Below are 20,409 nucleotides of genomic sequence, written 5' to 3'. Positions count from 1 at the left end.
TACCTGAATGTAAGCAGCACTCCTGGATCTTTGGCTCCTGAGTGCCTTTGGCCACTGGGGTCTTCCTCACTGTTTAACAGGAACCTGGAACCCCGAGCTGTGGTAAGGTGCATTTTATCACGGCAACAGGAAAGTAACCCATTAGACATTTGCAGACGCTTCTCGGTGACTCTTCACAGGGTGCAAGTTTTTTCTTGTTGTGGAAAGAGCATGTCTGTTTCATGGAATCCTGTCTTGGTCTGGCCTGTTTGGTTATGTTGCCTGAGTCACCTGGCTCAGACCCAGGCTTGGATTTTTCACACAGTGCATAGGGACTAGAAGACTAGAAGACAGTGCTATCTGGAGTCTCATGACATCTCCTCTCTCTCTCTCTCTCTCTCTCTCTCTCTCTCTCTCTCTCTCTCTCTCTCTCTGTGTGTGTGTGTGTGTGTGTGTATGTGTGTGTGTGTGTGTGTGTAGGAGTTCCACCCTGAAGGCATCAGTCAAAATTTGCATCAGATAGTTTCAGTTTTGCTCTAATGGAGGGACCAACAGTCTCTTCATGACAAATGGCTCCTGCTACCCTTTTCTGCAAGGAGTTGTCCAGTCTCACCGAAGTAGGCAAGGCATCCAGCTATCTCCCCTGGGACTTTAATATCCCTTGAAGCATCTCAATAGCTGGTGGTCTTTTCTAGTGATGGTCTGTTATTCAGCTGCCTCTTTGGTCAGGAGCACTGCGGGGAAGGGTTTCTCAAATGGTTGGTTAGCACAGGGCATGCCAAGGACATCACAGTGAGGACAGCAGACCCTAACTCAGAGCAAATGGAGAGGTGTTCTCCCTCATTCTCAAAAACCCTAAGCCAGTGGAGGTCAGTACTGACGGGAACCCTTCTGTTCCTCAGAGCTTACCCCAGACTCAGCTTCAGCATTGCCTGTAAAAGGAAATCCCTTTGTGCGACAAGGTGCTCCCACACAGTCACAGCACAGCTTATCCTGGGTCCTCCAGGACACGGTGGCCCTCTATTGATACTTCTGACTACACTTTACTCACAAATGCAAAATTTGGGGGGTGTTGAGCTTCCCCTAAGATGGGGACCAGGGGCCACCAGGAGCTTTCTGTCCCCCCTTCATGCAGACAGGTCTGCATAGGAACACAGACACTCTGACTCGATACAGCACAAAAGAGGGAAAGCAGAAGAGAGAGAGGGAGGAAGAAAGAAAGAGCACATCTTCAAGCCAAGGCTGTTTCCATTCCCAGGGCAAGCAAGCCTGGGGACCGGGAGAAGCCCTGAGTGTCCAACTGCTTCCTCTACCGCTTGACCTTCAGCTATGAGGCACGACCTTTACAACTTGTTGAGCGCAGATGGCTTCTAAAGGATATCCTCCCAGAAGGACAGTGCTCCCAGACCTCACTTTCGGGACCTTGTATACAATGCTGTGAAACAAGAAGGCACTGCCAAACGGTGACACGCACAAGGCCTTTAAGGTGGCTGTGGGGGAAGGCAGGGCCTATTCTGGGTGTGGGAGCAGGAAAAGATCCTAGTAGGAATAAATGTGATTCAATACCATAGAGCCCACATGTGCCAGAGACAGGATAACTGAGTTTTTATCATTCCCTCACCTCACACATATTCACGCACATAGGCATACATGCAAAACCACCCCTTACTTTGAAGGGCTCTGTGTGGTCTACAGATATGGGATGGAAACTGTTTCTGGAGAAGTCTATGTGGCAGAAACCCTAACACCATATCCTTATCAAGTTCAGGTCCCTGTTCTCATGAGGCAGGCGGGGAGGTGAAAGGCAGGCAGGTGGGGAGACTGCAGGAAACCCTGACCCAAAGAACAGAGGGGCTCTGGTTGGGGGAGTCCTGGGAGCTCCGGCAGAACTCCCAACCTAAGTCCTAGGACCCTTGGCATTTAGGAAAAGAACACAACAGTTAGCTGGGATATGTGGTTCAACTTGCAGCAGCCCGGAGGCTGAAGAAACCAAGTTCAAGGCCAGAGCAAGCTACATAGCAACGCATATCTAAAACAAAACCAACCAAAACCAAAACCCCCAAACAATAACAACAACAAATCCTAAAACAACCAAATAACAAAGAGCAGCTAGTGACTGCCACCGAGTGGTGGTGAGCAGGGCAGCAGGACCATGGACCCGAGGACCAAGGATCCTTCACTGGTGCCTCTGCGGAGCCTTGTCTTCTCTCCTCCTCTCTGGGGCTACAGTGATTCTCAACCCAGGGGTTCCTCTCAAAGACACCCTGACCTGTCTTGCAGGGAAGGAAACTGCAGCTCAGAAACTTGTTTCTGGCTGTGCTATCTCCTGGCTTTAGAACGCTAGCTTTTTTTTTTTTTTTTTTTTTTTACTGATCTGAGACACATTTCAAATATATACAGGCTTGAGAGATCAAGGGCATTGAGGTCAACTCAGAGGTGAAAAAGCTGGATGCTGGGCCTGGTCCCATCAACGCTGGGCTTGGTCCCTTCAACACAGGACCTGTAGAAGCAGCAACCCTGATAGCAGAGACCTCTTGCTTTAGCTAGATAAACAGGTCAGAGCCATCTTGTGGAACTGAGCTGCAGTTACTGCAAGACTCCAAGTTGCCAGGCACAGCGTAGGACTGCTATCTTTTTGCTCACTTCAGGGCTGTGCCTGTCATTCCTTGGGTGCCCAGGAATTTAGAGACCTGTTAAGTTCTCTTTGGGAGGAACTAAGTTCTTCAGAGTAGTCCGGAGAAGACCGCCAGTCTTGAACCACTCTGCCATCTCGTGGCCACATTTAGGAATGACAGCTCTACTAGGCCGGTCTCTTCTTAGCTGCCTCTTTACATAGTCTGCCCTTGGCTTCCTCCAGGTTCCTGTTTGTGAGCTCTAAGAACCACTACCGAGGAGCTGCCCTTCCAAGGCCCAGCCCTTTCCTCCTCTACCTGCACTGTTTTTACCTGTCATAGGCAGGGCCATTTTTGTGCTGTCTGTCCTCCTCAGTAGCATTGAAGACACACATCCTGCTCCCTGCTTCTTCCAGGTAGCTGAAGCAGACTGACGTGACTCAGCAAATGTTTGATGACTGAGTCAAGACCATTAAATGCCCACTGTTTGGTTGTAACTGGAGGTAGCCTTGTGTAACCTCGTAGGCAGATTTTCTGTGCAAAACTCTATTTCTGCCTTACAGGAAGAAGCTCAACAAATAAATATTTCATGGCAAATATTACAAGGCTGCCATCATTAATATCCCAATATATATATATATATATATATATATATATATATACATACATACAGGTCACATGATTTTCTGGTTCGAAGCTGGACCTGTGCATTCTATTACTGGGGGACTAGAGGACTTAGTAAAATAGGAGACTGGTTTAAGACCAGCTCCTGAGTAGACACTCTGGGGATTTTGTCCCATGCTTTCTGATTGGTAGCTGAGAGATCAGGAGACCACCATATGGACATGTTTTGTGGGTGGGGTCAAGGCTGTGTGGGCAGAAGGAATCATGCAGAGGGTAAACTGAGGCAGTGGCCTAAGAGACTCATCAACTCTCAACGTTCTCTTGTCTTAGCTTGGCAGCAAGGACTGGGGGTGACATTGGGGAGGTGGCCATTGTTGGCTCACAGATGACTCTGCTAGGCTCCTCCCAGGGACCTAGCAACAGCTTATGTCATCACCTGCTGCCATTGTGCGCCTCTGCCAGGTGCAGGTATCATATAAAGGACTGCTCTCCACCCCAGTTCTTTCTATATTCTCTCTCTCCCTTTGTGTCCTTTCTGCCCTTCTCTGTCCCTCTGTCCCTGCTTCTCTGCCCTCATGGCTCTGCTCCTGTCTGACTCTACTACTTCTCCAGACCCTCACTCCCTCTCTTCCCCAAAACCTCCCCTTTATAAAGCCAGGTCTGCTGCATTGTGTGATTTCTCAGGGGGCCCCTTGGCATGGGCCCACCAGGTATCCAGGCCCTGCATACCCCTACTATAATCCATAACAATCATAGTAGATCCTAAATGCTCAAATTGGACCTTCAACTGAAAATTCACTTCTGGCAGTCTGAGTTTTCAGTCATCCCTCTGTCCCTGTCTGTCCAGATGTCCTCCGTAAGGACGTGAGCCACCCTGGACTCAGTCTCCATCATGAACTCATTTGACTTCAGGGACATTTCTAGAGACCCCCTGTGTTAGTACAGAATATCTGACAGGAAGTCACTTGGGGGGGGTCTGTTCTGGCTCACAGTTTAAGGGTCCAGTCGTCATGCCAGGCCTGGCTGCAAGAGGCAGCTGGTCACACAGCATCCACAGTGAGGAGACAGTGGTGAACGCTGGTGGTCAGCTCACACCCTTCTTTGCAGACAGGACTCCAGCCCTCGGCATCACGCCACCCACATTCAGGGTAGGTCTTCCCACTTCAAGTAACCTAATGTAAAACGTCCTCACTGACATGTTCAGGCTTCTGTCTCCTAGCTTCTGTTAGCCCTGTCAGTTTTCCTCACTGACGTGTTCAGGTGTCTGTCTCCTAGCTTCTGTTAGCCCCATCAGTTGACGAGCAACAAGCAGTATTAACCATTAGAGCCCCATCTCTAAACACAGTCATCTCGTGAGGTACTGGGGAGAGGGGAGGACTTTACCAGAAGACCATCAGGGAATGACCGGTTTACTCCACCCCTGTCAAAAGCCAGCTTCAACATCACAGGGTAAACTGAGGCGAGTAGCAAAAGGAGTACAGAATGGGCAATCCCTGCCAAAAGATGCTGACCTTGGGTAATTTGGCTCTTACTATTCTGGGAATGGAAGCCAGTGCGGCTTCTGTTAGTTTACCTCCTGCTGAGATCAGCAGGGGATTAAGAAAAAGAAGGCTTAGTTATTGGAATCTGTCTCTGGCTCAAGTGACACATTGTGGCAGCAGGTGATGACAGCTGTTGCTAGGTCCCTGGGTGGAACCTCGCAGAGTCATCTGTAAGCCAACAATGGCCACCTCCCCAATGTCACACCCCGCCCTCGTCCCCCAGTTCTTGCTGTCAAGCTAACTAAGGCAGCAAGAGAACTATGCTGACAACTGATGAGGGGGACCTCACTGGCCAGGCAAGAAGATTGGGGTTTGTTGACTCTTTGTGAGCCAGAGAGAAAAGAAAGGAAGAAAATCAGACACACACACACACATGCACACACACACACACACACACACACACATTGACGTGGGCCTGACCACTTGATCCATAAATTTCAGAAGTACACAACCATGCTTATATACATACACATATACGTTCATACATATAGACAGACTATATATATATATTTGGTGGATAGAGCAGAGCCCCAAAACCACTATTTATTTTTTTCTCTCAGCCCATTTTTTTACCTTCTTACACAAAAGATCTCTATAAAATTACCTCACAGATAAAATGTTACACAAAAGGGAGTTACGGAAGGATGCTGATAGTAAGTTCAAAGCAGTTTCATTCTGTAAGCTCATTATAAGTTCACAGCAACAGTTTCACACGGCCTTGCTTTATCACACTGCACACCTGTGGTCTCATCCTTGGACCTGACTTAGAATGAATGTTTTCCCTCGATCACAAATCTGTCCCAAACCTATTTCTCTTCTTAGTGCAGTTTGTGAAAGCTCATTGTGTTCTTTATTATGCAGCCTTTGCTTACTATTGCATGAGGTGGAAGCACATTCTATTCTTGATTCTAACTTTATTACATCTTTCCAGCAAAACAACTAACACCATCTACTTAAACTTTCTTCCTAAAATTATTTGAATCAAATCAGGAATGCTATAAAGTTATTAATTCATCTTAGCATTAATTCATGAAAGTTCATTTTCATGTTGATCTTCAGGAAATCTGCCCAGTAGGGTAGGAGATGCCCAGAAATCATTGTGCAATGTAATAGTGGCAGGAAAGGCATATCAGCAGCGAGAAGCAGTCCAGGGACGACATCTCTCAGGCTCTGCCTCTCCAGAGTGCACCCATCGCAGCCATGTAAAACAGTGAGCCATCTCTAGGAAACTCACTTGCCATAGTATTTTCTAGATGGCTTCTGTCACACCCCAATCAGACACACACCACCTTCCCTTTCCATTTGCCTGCTCACTCTTCAGAGAATCAGACCTGCCAGCCCAGAATAGAGAAGGACTCAGTGGTCATGAGGGTAGAAAACCCAAGATGGTCTGGAGTCCTTTTCAGGCAGAGAAACACACAGGTGCAAAGGTCCATATGGTACAGTGCTCTTTCCGTGGATGAACCAGCAAGATCCTAAGTTGAGGACTGTCTGTGGCTAGGCCGGCAACTAGCACATCTGTACTGATAGCCAAGAGGGTCTTTTCATCTCAGAGGACTGACTGAAGCCTGTGGTTTGGAACAGCTCTGTGACTTTTAGGTGCCCCAAGTTTGTCTCCATTCACTTTAGAGTGGGTTTCTTTCCAATCCCAGACCTCAGCCTCTTTTTAACCAGTTGGATTAGTATTAAAGCCAACAATACAATGTAAAATGATGGTGTGAATTCCAGCTCCGGTGTCACCTAAGCCCTGTGAACTTGTCCAAGTCACTTTTTGTCTTTGTGACTTATTTTCCCATTTCGTAAATAAACAGACTAGGTGACTTCAATTCTAGAGCCATTTCTTTAGTTTGTTTTTTTAAGGTGTGTGGGCTGAAGAGATGGCTCAGTGGTTAAGAGCACTGACTGCTCTTCCAGAGGTCCTGAGTTCAACTTCCAGCACCCACAGGGTGGCTCACAACTATCTGTAATGGGATCTGATGCCCTTTCCTGGTGGGTCTGAAGATAGCTACAGTGCTCTCTCTATATATCTATCTATATCTATATCTATATCTATATCTATATCTATATCTATATCTATATCTATATGTTAAATCTTAAAAAAAAAAAGCCTATGTGTGCGCACCCAAATGTAGGTATGTGTACAAGTGTGTAGGAGCACAAAGGGGTGAGATAAGGACATCTGATCCCATGGACCTGGAGTTACAGGTGACTATGAGCAGCCTTGTGGGTCCTGGGCACTGGACCTGGGTCTTCTGCAAGAGCAGCAAGCACCCTTAACCACTGAACCTTTTCCCTGCTTCCAAGGGTGATGGGGAGGAAGGGACTTCAAATAGGAGGAATGAAAGGTCTCATAGTTACTACCCAAACAAATCACTAGCTAGATAAGGCCCCTCCCACAAGAACTTAGCTTGAACTGGCAGGTGACCAAGAGTGACAACCGGGTTCAGTTGAGAGAGCTGTCAACAGTATGTCCCACCTGGCTATATTTGCATTTAGTCTGTGAACCAGGACGTCAGCCTATCTTTGGGGTTCTCTTCTGTCTACACCTCCAAGACCTCAGTGTTGGCTCAGATTTGTAGCAAGCCCCAAAGCACACTCTAACTCACCTGGCAGGGGTCAGAGACTGCATTGTTTTATTCCCCGTTGGACAAGGCTCTAAGCAGTGCAAAGGACAGGAGCCAGGGCAGGAGCCAGCTTTGGGAGAAGTTCAGGGCAGGGCATTTGGAGAACTGGTTGTTCTTTTTGATTTTGTTCTCGACAGAGACCCTCTGACTCTTAATATCCAGGGGCTTCCCCTCTATCTGGGTTATGTTCTTAATCCACAGGGCATAGTTTGCCAATACAGTATATATCCCTGGGGAGCCTTTTCGTCCACAGCTCTTGCCCCAGCTGATGATGCCCACCTGGTACCACCTACCGCCAGGCTCTGTGTTGCAGACAAGTGGTCCCCCACTGTCGCCCTGTGGACAGAGAACACAGCTCAATATTAAGTTCATTTTAAACTGCTTGTCCGTGAGGAGGTATCCATTGGCTTGCCCTACTCCAGGCTACTCAAATAAATCTTATTATCACTGACCAAGGTGACCACCCATCCTGGTCCCATGGGAGAAGTGTGTGGCTAACAGGGAGGTTGTGGAGTAGTAATAGGGTGTAAGACACAAGGCCAACAGTATGCAAGATCAAAGAGAAAAAGAAACTCGATAAAAAGAAACTCCAGAGAGGGTACAGAAGACAGGCAGAAGGAAAAGTGAGCTAGGGGTGTGAGGTTTTTGGTTTTTTTTGTTTTTTTTTTTTTTGTGTGTGTTGTTGTTGCTGTTGTTTTGTTTTTACTTTAAAAACCAGGCTCTGGAAAAGGCAGAGAAGAAAAAGTACAGGAGTGAACTCAGTCAGGATCCGAATTCAATTCCCAGACTCTACATTAAAAAGCCTAGGCCTGGTGGTCTAAATTAGTAATCCCAGTGTTAGAGAGACAGAGACAGGTGGAGAAATGATGGAATCCTGATGACTTAGTGTCCCTGAGGACCTGAGATCTTCTGTGTGTGTGTTGCAGGCTGACAGTGACAGGGCTATGCATGTAAGGCTTTCACACAAGATTCGCTCGCTCTCCCTTCAGAATTCTGTGGCCCAAGGCTGGCATGTCCTCCAGTCTCTCTGTCTCTCTGTCTCTCTGTCTCTCTCTCTCTTTCATGTGTGTGTGTGTGTGTGTGTGTGTATGTGTGTGTGAGAGAGACTGTCCATATGAATGTTCGAAAGTTATACAAGGGTCCCTGTACATACAGAGCCCAGAGAACAACTTCAGTTCTAAGTTCTCAGTCATTGTGATGACTACTGATCTTTTTGTTTTGGTCTCAGTTTGCTTGCTTGCTTTTGTTTTGTTTTGTTTTGTTTTGAGACAGTGTCTCTCACTAGCCTGAACTTGCCCAGTAGGTTGGCTGGTCTGAGAGCCCCAAGAAGTCTCTCTCTGCCTTCTCTGTGCTATGCAAGTGCATGCCACCAGGCCTGGCTTTTTTTTTTAACATGCATTTGGGAGACCAAACCTAGGTCCTCATGCCATTATGGCAAGTGCTTTACTGACTGACCCCATCCTGGAACCTGCACTTTAGAATCTTAATCTGTTCCCAGAGGGCAGGGGAGATGTTCTTGGATTCAAAACATGTAGGGGCTACAGGATAAGGGAGGGCCTGCTGCCCCTCATTACCTGGCAGGCATCATAGCTCCCATTATCATAGGAGGCACACAGCATGTTTGTGGTGAGGCTGGGAAATATCTGTAAGCATTCCTTCCAATCTGTAATATGCATGGGCACCTTCAACAGATCCATTGACATAGATTCTTTGTCAGCTGGTATAGAAAGAAGGCATATTAGACGAGCTACCAGGTGGGCAGTCTCTATGCAGATAATGAAGCAGGACATGACCTGGAGATCGCTTCAGACCCTCCTTCAAAGCCCAAAACCATTCTCCTTCACATTCCCCACAGGCTCAGTTTTCACAGCATCCAGACAGCCCATACCTGAGCCACCAATCATCACATAAGCTTTTCTGATTAACCCCACCTCCTGTAAGTGTTCCTCTTATTCAGAGCCTGTCTTTTTCCAGATCAACTCCACCAAGCTCCAGGATTTGACTTCCCCATGAAGCACATGAGTGAGCCTTTCCCAGCCCCTTCCGTTACTACTGTTTATTATTTAAGCTCAGCCCTCCACACCTAGCTCCATCCCTGCTACAGGGTCACTGAAAACCCATCTGTAGCATAGTGTTAAAAAAAATTCATTTGGTTTTCCAGCATTGATAGATTGTCCGTATTGTCTTCTTAAAAGATTTGAATTAAAAAAAAAAGTATTTGTATGTGTATAAATCTGTGTGTGCACAAGCACATGACAGTCAGTGCCCACAGAGGCCAGAAGAGGGCATCAGATCCCCTGGGGCTGGAGTTACAGGCACTTGTGAACCTCTCAACCCAGGATCTGGGAACTGAACTCAGACCCTCTGCAAGAGCAGTATGCAATGCACAGACCCATTCATTTCTCCAGTTCCCCGCTGATTCTTTACAAGGTGCCTTGTTTACATCTGTCTCTTACAGCAAATCCATGTTTTGAACACTTGTTTCTCAGTGGATGGGGCTAATTTTGGAGGCTGTGAAACTTTTAGGGGATGGGGCCCAGCTGGTATAAGTAGGTCTCTAGGAGCAGGCCTTTGAAGGTGATTCTTGGTTCCTGGTTCTGACCTGTTGTCTGCTCCCCAGCCTACTGCAGTGTGGGCAGTCTCTGCCCTACACTGTTACCCTGGGCTTAGGGGTGCTATGCCCTGTCTTCCCCAATACAGTGGACTAAGATCCCCAAAACCCGGAGCCAAAATAAACCTTTCTTGCCATATGTTTCTGGAAGATATTTTTTTTGTCTTATATAAAAGTAATTAGTATAAAAGGGATAACAGGAACCAATGTCTTGGCCTCCATTAGCAGGATTCTCAATTAGTTCCCTTACAGAGTGCTTTAACCTTGTAGGTCGCTATCTGCTTCCTTCTCCATTTATTTCTAAGTTCTGTCTGGGGCCAGCAGTCATGCTCTACCTGTCTCCTTCCACTCCAATGCTGAGAAGCCAAATGGAGCTCAGCTCACACAAGGCATCTCTGTGGCTTTCAGCTGCAGCCTCTCTCTCTCTGTCTCCTACCTACTGCTTTGCTTGTGGGGCTGTCTTAGATGCTGATGGGTGTCTTTGTGGACTGGGTGGGTGTCTTTGAGGACAGTGCAGTGGAGACTTACTCCCGTATTCTACTCCACATGTTTCTTATTTTGACCAAGTAACAGACTAACGTAGTAAGTGATGACGTTCACTTCCAAGAGTAGCTAAGCAGCACCCCAGTACCTTCAGAAGCACAGGCCAGGGTTGGGCATTATGAAAGCCTGTAGGACCCAGGTAGGAGACATTACTGGGTAAGAATTAAAAATAGAACAGAGGGCCCTTTGGACCACTCTGGTGGTTGAAATTCCATCAAACACGCAAACATAACCCCACTCTGTGTTAGTTGACCACACCCAGGGATTGGTTCAGAGCTGGCATCTCAGGTACAACTTCTCTCCGGCACCCAGAAGAAGAGGCTGAGCTGATGCTCCCAAGAGCCCAGTGTGTGGAGATTTCCTCCACTGAAAGCCACCCCACCACTCTCGCTCTGTCTTGTCCTATCTCACCGCTCCCCCAGATCCTATAGCTCTAGCCCAAGAAGTTTCCATGAGGCCCTGGACAATCACATACATGAGTTGGTTATGCCCCATCCTGCCACCCAGCATTCGTGCCAGCTGGAAGGGGCGGGCTGGAGAGGCAGGCAGATGGGCACGGTCAGATCATTGAACGTTAAGGGCTCGGCCAGCAGCAACAAGGCGATGTCATTGTCCATGTTGTATCGTTTAAAGTCTTTGTGCCGGATTATGGTGGTGACCTGCAGTTCCACGAGTGAAGTAGTTAAGTCATTGGTTCCCACTCTGACTCTGAGTTCTATTGGGCTGGTGGCATAGAACCAAACAGAGGGAAGAAGAGGAAAGGAAGCCCAAGTGAGCCGAAACCAATGGGAATGGAAACTCTACAGCTAAGGTCATTCTAGAAGACTTTAAAACTCATCCCACTGGGCCAGTTTCTCTGGTTTAAAAGTTTGAAGAATGCAGAAAGAGCATGCTATCTACTTGTCTTGTTGAGAGCAAATATTTGGCTAGGAACTCTGTGAGGAGAAGCTTATCTGGGATCAGTTTAAGATGTAGCAGTACCTCATGGCAGAGAAGGCACGGCATGGGAGGGTGAGTCTACCTGTCCTTATCTGTATGAGATGTGAGCAGATGGAGTCTGCGGCCAGGAGTGGACTGACTTATCAAGGTCCATCACCCAAAGACCTACTTCTTCCATTTAGGTCCAACCTCTGAACCTTCCACAACCACCCAACATAGCACTACAACCTGGGGACCCAGAACTCAAACACACAAACCTGTGGCTAACATGTCTCATTCAGAGAAGTAAACACAGAGTAGGCCTGTGACTTCAGGCTTTCCAGGACTAAATGTGACACTAGTGTTGAACAGATGAAAATCAGAGTTTCGTTCTGTGCTCTCTGAAGAGCACTCCTGTGCTGGCTAGTTTTATGCAAACTTGACATAAGCTAAAGTTATCTGAGAGGAGGGAACATCAATTAAGAAAATGCCTTCATATGGCTGTAGGCAAGGCTATAGGACCTTAATTAGGGATTGATGTGGGAGGGCTGAACCCACTGTGGTGGTCCTATGTTATATAAAAAAGCAGGCTGAGAAAGCCATGAGTAACAAGGCCATACCCAGCACTTCTCCATGCCGTCTGCATCAGCTCCTGCTGCCAGATTTCAGCCCTGTTTGAGTTCCTGTCCTGTCTCCTTCAAAGATGGACTGGTGTGGAAGTGTGAGCTGAATAAGCCCTGCCCCTCCGAGTTGCTTTTGGTTGTGCCATTTCAACACACCATTAGTAGCCTTAACCAAACACGCCCAAAGGACTCCTTGGCAGATCAAACCAGCTGTCAGAGAGGCAAGGCAGTGTTACACCCACATCAGCCTCTGCTGGTGTCCTTAGATCTGCCAACCATTTAAAAATGAGGAGTAGAGTTTCATCTGGAGCTTCCACTGGCCACATAGAACTCCAAGAAAAAAGCATCTGTTAGGAAAGATGGCCATGAGCTTCTAAATTATCTTAACCAGGTCCCAAGTCTCCTCCTGCAAGAACAGGGACTGCAGAGGTCTTGATTTTGCCAGAATGAATCCCTCCCCTGATGGTGAGTCTGCAGACAGAACCTGTGACATTAAACCTGTTGGGCAAACAGGCCCACCATTGTGCCACATTCCACTGAATTTTATATTTTATTATTATGAGACAAGGTCCCTGTTGCCCAAGCTGACCTCAAATGTGTATTCCTTTTGCTTCAGGTTTCGAGTAGCTGGGATTACAGGCTATGCCTACCCTTCCTACCATTTTCTGAACGTTCTGAGGGAGGTGAAGCTAAAAGCCAGATTATCCTCCTTTGTCTATTGGACATGGACTTAGGTGAGCCATAGACATTCATCAGACCTCGCTTTCCTTATCTACAAAGAAATTTCTTTTTACTTCCTTCCTAAGGTCATTGTAGAGGAAAATTAATTAGTATATAATAAAAGTTCTAAGAAAGACCTTTGCATATGGATAACTGTCAGCCAATGCTAGGTGCCCACTGATGGCCTAGGACAAGGAAATCTCCATAAGCCACCAAGGAGGATGATGACCGACAGTCAAGGAAGCCAGATGTGAAGGACTAGGATTTCCTTCTAGGCGCACTTTAATGTCTTAGGAGACACAAGGGACAAAGCCCCTTGGCTCTGCCAGTTGCATCTGACTGGAGGGGAGGAGGGGAGCCATTCCTGTCTAGGGGGCAGCTGCAGCAGGGTCCCTCTCACATCCCGGTGTAGCTGAGTACATGCCACCCCTTGGAGACCCTGGGCCCTCAATACTTACGAAAGCTCTTGAGCATAAAAGCAGTGGGCCACGGTGAGAATCCACCACTCACTGAGAATGGAACCGCCACAGAAGTGATGCTTGCTTTCCTGAATGCTCACCTGCCATGGAAACTCCCCCACCTCAGCCTCCTGCCCTCCGATGATCCTGGAGTACCGAGTTCTGCTATCATACAATGGTCTCACACCACATTCTACAGAAATGGAAAACCACAGGGAAATAAAAACAGATTGTCAGTCAACCTCTGGCAGATCAAGCTGGGTCTAGGCTTGGGAGGACACATCCTTGGGGGATGTTCTGAGGCCAAGGCTTGCTCCCCTGTTGTGACAGGGAGGAGCCCATAGTTCTAGGTGTGAGGTAAAGGTGTTGGCTCTGTCTTCATCTTTCTAGGGAGCATCTCCATGGGTGGACAGAGGGTGACCACCAGGGTTCACACCAGGTCTGGGAACTGTGTCATAGGACTGGCAAATATCTCCTCTTATAAAGCAACAGAGATTTGGGTGATGACATTAATCTACTGACCACCAAACAGCTGGTGGCTGGCATGGGCTTCTTGTCATCATAAAGGCCCTGAAGAAGATAGAGGTAGGGCTGGGGAGATGACTTGGTTGGTAAAGCTGTCACCATACAAGCGCATGGACCTGAGTCAGAGCTCCCAGAGTCCATGTGAACAAAAGTCCAGGTGTGGTAGCGTGGTTGTAATATCCATGCTTGGGAAGCAATGGCAGGTATAGCCCTGCAGGTTCACCTGCTGGCAAGCCATACCTACTAGGTAAATTACAGGCCAGTAATGATACCCTGTCACCATACACAAGGTGTATCCGAGGAATGACACCTGAATTAGTCCTTTGACCTTTACACACATGTGTGCGCAACACACACACACACACACACACACACACACACACTTAATACACAATTAAAATATAATAACTAAAATAACTAAAGTGTGGGAGCAAACATATCAAGATAATCAGAGACAGGCTTGACTGGCTGGGGCCCACTCTCTTGCAGCTGCAGAACTTGCTGGGGGCATAGGTTCTGGGTGGACAGCAGAGGCTGAATCGTGACTTGTGGTTGCCTTATCCAATGACTGGAGGGAGCACTGCTTTCCCGGGCTCATCTCCTCTTCTTTCACCCCTCAAATGGGCGTAAAGCACTTCCCTCCTTTAGGCTAGCACACGGATCAAATGTGATGAGGTTTGAAGTGCCCCTCAAAGTGTTTGGCACAGAGCAAAATTCTCAAGCCCCACTTGCTCCAGGATTTCTCAGATCCATTTTGCACCAAAGTCCCCTTAGGACCAGCAGACAAATCCCACTGTCCACATTTTTTTTGAGAACATCCCACAATTCCAGTGTGGCAGCAGCTAGCACACAAAGCCCATAGATGATGTTGGCGGCTCCACAGTAAGGAGTCACTTGATTAACTTGGAGCCTCTTCCCCTTGGATTCCAGAGGGACCAGTTCTACCAATGGTGTCACTGAGCCCTACTCTACGGAGTGGGCCTAGGTCACACTGAAGGCATGGGAGGGAGACAGGCTGGTCCTGCTCAGAGACAGCATGGAAGGCACAGGAAGGAAATCTGCATGTTGTTCAGATTGGTACAAGTTGGGGCATGCTGTGTCCCTGGGGGTGGCTTTGAGCTAATTTCCCCTGAAGCTGTGAACTGAAGTTGGATTGTGTAAGAGGAGGATGGGGGCCAGGCAGCAGCCTGGGCTCACCTCTCTATGATTTCTGACTATGAATGTGTTAAGACCAACGACTCCGAGCCCATGACAGGCTGTAAGCTTGAACTGCGAACCAGAATGAATCCCTTCTCCCTTAAGTTGCTTTTGTCAGAGTACCTTATCAAGGAAACAGAAAAAAAAAATTAAGTCACTTGGCTAGTTCCTGGCCCGAGCTCTGGGTGTGTCCCCTATTGATAAGGTAGAAGTTTAGTTTTTTTCAAGCCAGAACTCTAAGATTAGACAGCTCACCCCTAAGAGGGTTGGATAAGTGATCTATGCTCTTGGAGGCGATCTCCTGGTGGCTATTAGCTAACTCATGGGTCATATCCACAGTCTCCTTTGACCTTAATGCTCACCACATATCAATAGGATGAAGGGAGGCGAGGAGAGCAGGTGTCCTGGTTGGCCCTGCCTGGGTCAGCAGCTCTGGCCAGAGGGAGAGGAGTCCACGTACCAACATTTGCTTCCAGGGTGTGGGCAACAAGCAGCAGAATGGAGGGCAGGAGCATGGCCCTGGCTGTGCTGTGTGTTGGAGGTTAGGAGGCCAGGCTGGGGGAATGGTGGCAGCTGGCGGCTCAGACTCCCTAAGCTAGCCAGGCTATCGATGTCATAATGGCTGTGTTGAGAACTCACATGAAGTCACGAAGGCTCCTCTTGAGTCACTTTCTTTCTGTGGTGGCTCACTCAGGACTTCATTTTTCCTTGGAATTTCCGGTACAGATGGCCTGACCTTCATCCTGATCACCCAGCCCTCTGTGGACACTTGGTTTTCGGTCCCCTTGTAACTAATTCTTACATTTCATGAGCTTCCCTTTTGGGGGAACCTATCACATTGGGGCATATCCATGAAAGTCAGGAGAGGCTTGCAAATTGGCTGCCACACTGGGTACTGGATGAACATTGCTCAGACAGCCATTCTTGTAGAATAAGTAGCTAGCCCATTTTCAGTCCCTCTGGCAGGCAGATACTATCTGTTGAACTATCCAGCCCACATTATGTAAGTCAACCCAATAAATCCCATTTTTGATACATATGTATTCATTCTATCGGTTATGTTCCTCAGGAGAACCCTGACATGCTTATCACCCATGGCCACAACATAGGAACTCTCCACCAGTTCTTCATGGGGTGGAAAAGCAGGTGCTAGGAGCAGAGTCATGAGACCCAGCCATGCAGATTGCGCTCACACAGTTCCATACAGTATGGGTCTCAACAGAGTACAGCTTCTTGCCATGACCCCATATGGGGTCACATATGTGGGGGTTATGGAAACGAGCAACAGTGAATGAAAATAAGAGTAGTGATCTGAGGTATTAATGGCGACTGGTGACTTGGTCATGTCTGTGGCTTTGAGCATACCACATGTATGCTGTGCATTGTGTGTGCCATGTTTCATACTGCCAACAAAAATTGTTTCAAATGCAGATTCAAGACTGCGTGTGTGTTTAGTACATGTATGCTCACTGTGGTGTGTTTACTATACATATAGTTTTTTGGTCTTACAGAAAGTTTCATGGTGGGAAATGGAGACCTTTAGTATTTCCCTACCATCGTTCCTCTGCGTTTTTTTTTTCCCTGAGACAGGGTTTCTCTGTATAGTCCTGGCTGTCCTGGAACTCACTCTGTAGACCAGGAGGGCCTCGAACTCAGAAATCCGCCTGCCTCTGCCTCCCAGAGTGCTGGGATTACAGGTGTGCGCCACCACCACCCAGCTCATCATTCCTCTGCGTGTAAGTACCAAATTTGGATTTTATAGGGCTAGAGTATTTGATTTTTTAAAATTGCTGGTCAAGATATTGAATTTCACAAATTGTTCAGTGAATTTTGGCTTGGGAATAGGACAATCTCAGAAAAGACCTATCCATCTTTCTTTTTGGACTATGTTTATGTGAAATTGCATTCTCAGCAATAAGGGTTATAAAATCAAAATATTGATCAACTTTGAAAACCATTGATGATCTGTCAAATGGTCAGCCAAGATTTTTTTTGAGACAGTCTTGTTATGTAATCTTTTTGTCCTGAAACTCATTGTGTAGACCAGACCAGCCTCAAGATCACAGATATCCATCTGCCTCTGCCTCCTGAGAAATGAAATTAAAGCATAGGTATCACCACATCTGACAAGATTTCATTCTTTATATGAAACTAAGTAAGCTTCTCCACCTCTCTAGTATATAATTTTGCTTTTACCTTCAGCAAATGGTAAAATCATGTGTATCCCAAAGAATTGTTCAAAACAAATTATTTATATTAATAAAGGTTAGATAGAGATAGAGATAGAGATGAGAGATATGTTTTATATACTTTGATGAAATGGTATCACAGAAAACATTTTAAAATGTGGTTTGATGAGTATTGCCCTCATGGGCTCATATATTTAAGTGTTTAGCTCCCAGATGATGGAATTGTTTGAGAAGGATTAAGAAGGATGGTCTTGTTAGAGTAGGTGTGTCCTTGCTGGAAGAAGTGTGTTACTTAGATGGCCTTTGAAGTTTCAAAAGATGACCATTTCAGAGGCCCAGTCTCCCTCTCTCTGCCTGCTACTGTAGAATCAGGATGTAAGTTCTGAGCCACTGATCTAGCACCATACCTGTCTGCCTGCTGCCACAATCCTGCTATAAGGGTCATAGACTAACCCTCTGAAACTGTTAGCAAGTCCCCATTAAATGCTTTCTTTTATAAGTTGCCTTGGTCATGGTGTCTCTTCATATGTAGCTAAGGCAAGAAGCCTGCCAAAGAAGAAGTTACAGAATAAGACATATGACTTAGGCTTTCCATTGCTGTGAAGAGACCAAGGCAACTCTTATAAGGACATTTAATTGGGGCTGGCTTACAGGTTCAGAGGTTCAGCCCATTATCATCATGGTGGGAAGCATGGCAACATCCAGGCAGGTGTGGTGCTGGAGAAGCTGAGAGTTCTACATCCAAGCAGCTAGAAGGGTCTCAAGCCCACTCCCACAGGGATATACTTCTTCCAACAAGGCCACACCTACTCCAGCAAGGTCACACCTCCTAATAGTGCCACTCCCTGGGCCAAGCATATTCAAACCATCACATGTCACTTGAGGATACTGTCTGACTGATGCTCCTCAGGCATCCTCTAAATGATGTCACCAAAGTCCCAGCCGGTAATCTTCTGACTTCCAAAGAGCAGCCTGGGCATTGTTGATGAAAGCATAGAAAAGGATAAAAATTAGTGAAGCATTTTTCTTTTGCTTGTTCTTTGATACAGTGTTTTCCGCTGTGACCTAGACTTGCTTGAACTCACCAAATAGTCCAGCTTCACCTTGAATTCCCAGCAATCCTGTCTCAGCCTTCTGACTGCTTGAATTACAGGTGTGACATCTTCCATTCATTCTCAGTCATTCATGACATCTGTGGCCAGTTGATCATAACTGCTTTCTATAGAGCTAGGAATTGGCCCTAAATCTTCTCCAATGGTATAGTGTGGGCAGCCATTACTGTGAAAACATAAAATCCACCACGGCAGTTGGAGTATTGAGTTGCAGGCACAGGGCCTCACCTGCATCTGGCAAAGGCCATACACCTCACCAGTTGACACTTTGTTCCTGGAGGTGTCTCTCTGTTGACAGTGCCCATGACTAATGAACAGTTACCAAATTGTTAGGAAGTAGCCTTTATGCTACATGATAATTCAGACACTGCAGTCAGGTATGCAAACTGCCTGTCTTAGCTAGGGTTATATTGCTGTGAAGAGATACCATGACCACAGCACCTCTTATAAAAGAAATAATTTAATTGGATCTGGTTTAAGAGGTTTAGTTCATTATCATCATGGTGAGAAGCATGGTGGTGTACAGGTAGGCATGGTGTGGGAGAAGCTGAGAGTCTTACAACTTTATCTGCAGGGAGCAAAGGGGGACTGTGTGTCTCATTGAGTCTAGCCTGAGCATATTTAACCCCAAAGCCCACCTCCACAGGGATACGCTTCCTCTAATAAGGCCATACTTACTTCAACAAAGCTATACCCCTTAATAGTGCTTGCCACTCCCTATGGCCAAGCATTCAAAGACATGAGTCTATGGAAGCCATACCTACTCAAACCACCACATTCTACCCTGTGGCCCCCATAGGCCTGTAGCCATAACATAATACAGAAATGTATTCAGTCTAACTTTAAAAGTCCCCACAGTCTATAACAGTTGCAAACCTGTTTAAAATTCCAAAGTTCAAAATCTCTTCTGAGACTCACACAATCTCTTAATTGTAATTCCCTGTAAAATCAAAATCAAAAAGCAAATCACATACTTCTAATTTATAATGGCATAAGATATACATTAGTGTTTCAAAATGGAGGAAAGGGAGCATGGTGAGGAAATACTGGACTAAAGAAATATAAAAAACCCAACTGGGCAAACTCCAAACTCTACAACTTCATGTCTAATATCAAAATGCTTTTAAAATCTTCAACTCCTTTCATCTTTGTTGACTGCAGCATAGTTCTTTCTCTTGGGTTGGTTCCACTCCCTGTTAATAGCTTTCCTCAGCAGGTATCCCATGGCTCTGGCCTCTCTAACCTATTGGGGTCTCCAAGCCAATCCAGGTTTTACCTTCACAGCCTCATACAAAGGGTCTCTCTGGACCTCCATTGGGGAACACCCCTGTCACACACACACCTGACTTCAGTGGCTTTCCTTAGTATGGAGAGATTCCATAATCTCTCTCTTCTATCCTTAACTCTAAAGCCAGAAACATGTGGCCAAAGCTGTCAATTTTTGCTGTGTGCTAGGGCTGAAACATGGCCCTCTTATTCAGCCAAATCTTCACACACGCTTTCTGCTGTTAATGGTTTCCTTCACTGTCCAAGATGGCTGTTTAGAAACTTGCTCTGCAGACTGATCCTGAACTCAAGAGATCTTCATGTCTCTGTCTCCTAAATGCTGAGATTAAAGTCATGGACCACCGTGCCTGGACCTAATCTGTTCTTTAATTCTTTTTCACAGGATGGAAGCTGTGTGGGATCTTGCCATGAGAGCAACAGTCCCTTAATTCCATTTGATATCTTCCATCGGTTTACCTTCTTAAACAAAGGATTTAGTGGCATACCACTTCCTGGTGCCCCTTTAGTCCTTTAACCATACACCCCTACCCACACACAGCTTGCTCTGTTTCATCAAAAACACTCTTTATAAGAGTAGACTACAGGACAGAGTCTATACAAGGCTGTTTTGAGATTTCCTTTGCCAATGTAATTAATCTAAATCTCTCCACTTTAGCCTCAGGCAGACTCATCAGACAAGGGCAAAAAGCAGCCACATTTTTTTTTTTTTGCAGTTTCTTTTTTTTTTCTTCCATATATTCCTTATTTACATTTCAACTGATTTTCCCTTTCCTGGATCCCCCCTCCCCAAAATTCCCATAAGCCCTCGTCCCTCCCCCTGTTCCCCAATCTAACCCTTCCCACTTC

General features: G+C 46.5%; 1 protein-coding gene across 1 annotated transcript; it reads right to left on the bottom strand.

The window, feature by feature from the left end:
- Nucleotides 1-6,876: 6,876 nt before the first annotated feature.
- Nucleotides 6,877-19,210, bottom strand: Prss55 (serine protease 55). The gene is made up of 6 exons (XM_052191215.1): nt 19,153-19,210; nt 18,250-18,442; nt 13,254-13,446; nt 11,010-11,257; nt 8,955-9,097; nt 6,877-7,716 (listed from the first exon to the last, which is right to left on the bottom strand). The coding sequence occupies exons 2-6, from the start codon at nt 18,335-18,337 to the stop codon at nt 7,390-7,392; spliced, it is 999 nt and encodes a 332-aa protein (XP_052047175.1). The 5' UTR covers nt 18,338-18,442; nt 19,153-19,210; the 3' UTR covers nt 6,877-7,389.
- Nucleotides 19,211-20,409: the final 1,199 nt, after the last annotated feature.

This window comes from Apodemus sylvaticus, chromosome 8, assembly GCF_947179515.1.
Source record: "Apodemus sylvaticus chromosome 8, mApoSyl1.1, whole genome shotgun sequence".
In the NCBI taxonomy this organism is placed as follows: domain Eukaryota; kingdom Metazoa; phylum Chordata; class Mammalia; order Rodentia; family Muridae; genus Apodemus; species Apodemus sylvaticus.
The sequence above is the reverse complement of the archived record's forward strand: the minus strand, read 5'-3'. Positions and strand labels throughout refer to the sequence as shown.

Coding starts and splice junctions, on each gene's coding strand:
- Prss55 (XM_052191215.1), bottom strand. CDS start 18,337: ATGAATGGAAGATGTCACACCTGTAATTCAAGCAGTCAGAAGGCTGAG. Junction 11,258..13,253: donor TTTTATGCTCAAGAGCTTTC/GTAAGTATTGAG, acceptor CTATGCCACCAG/CCCAATAGAACTCAGAGTCA. Junction 9,098..11,009: donor ATGGGGCATAACCAACTCAT/GTATGTGATTGT, acceptor TTTCTATACCAG/CTGACAAAGAATCTATGTCA.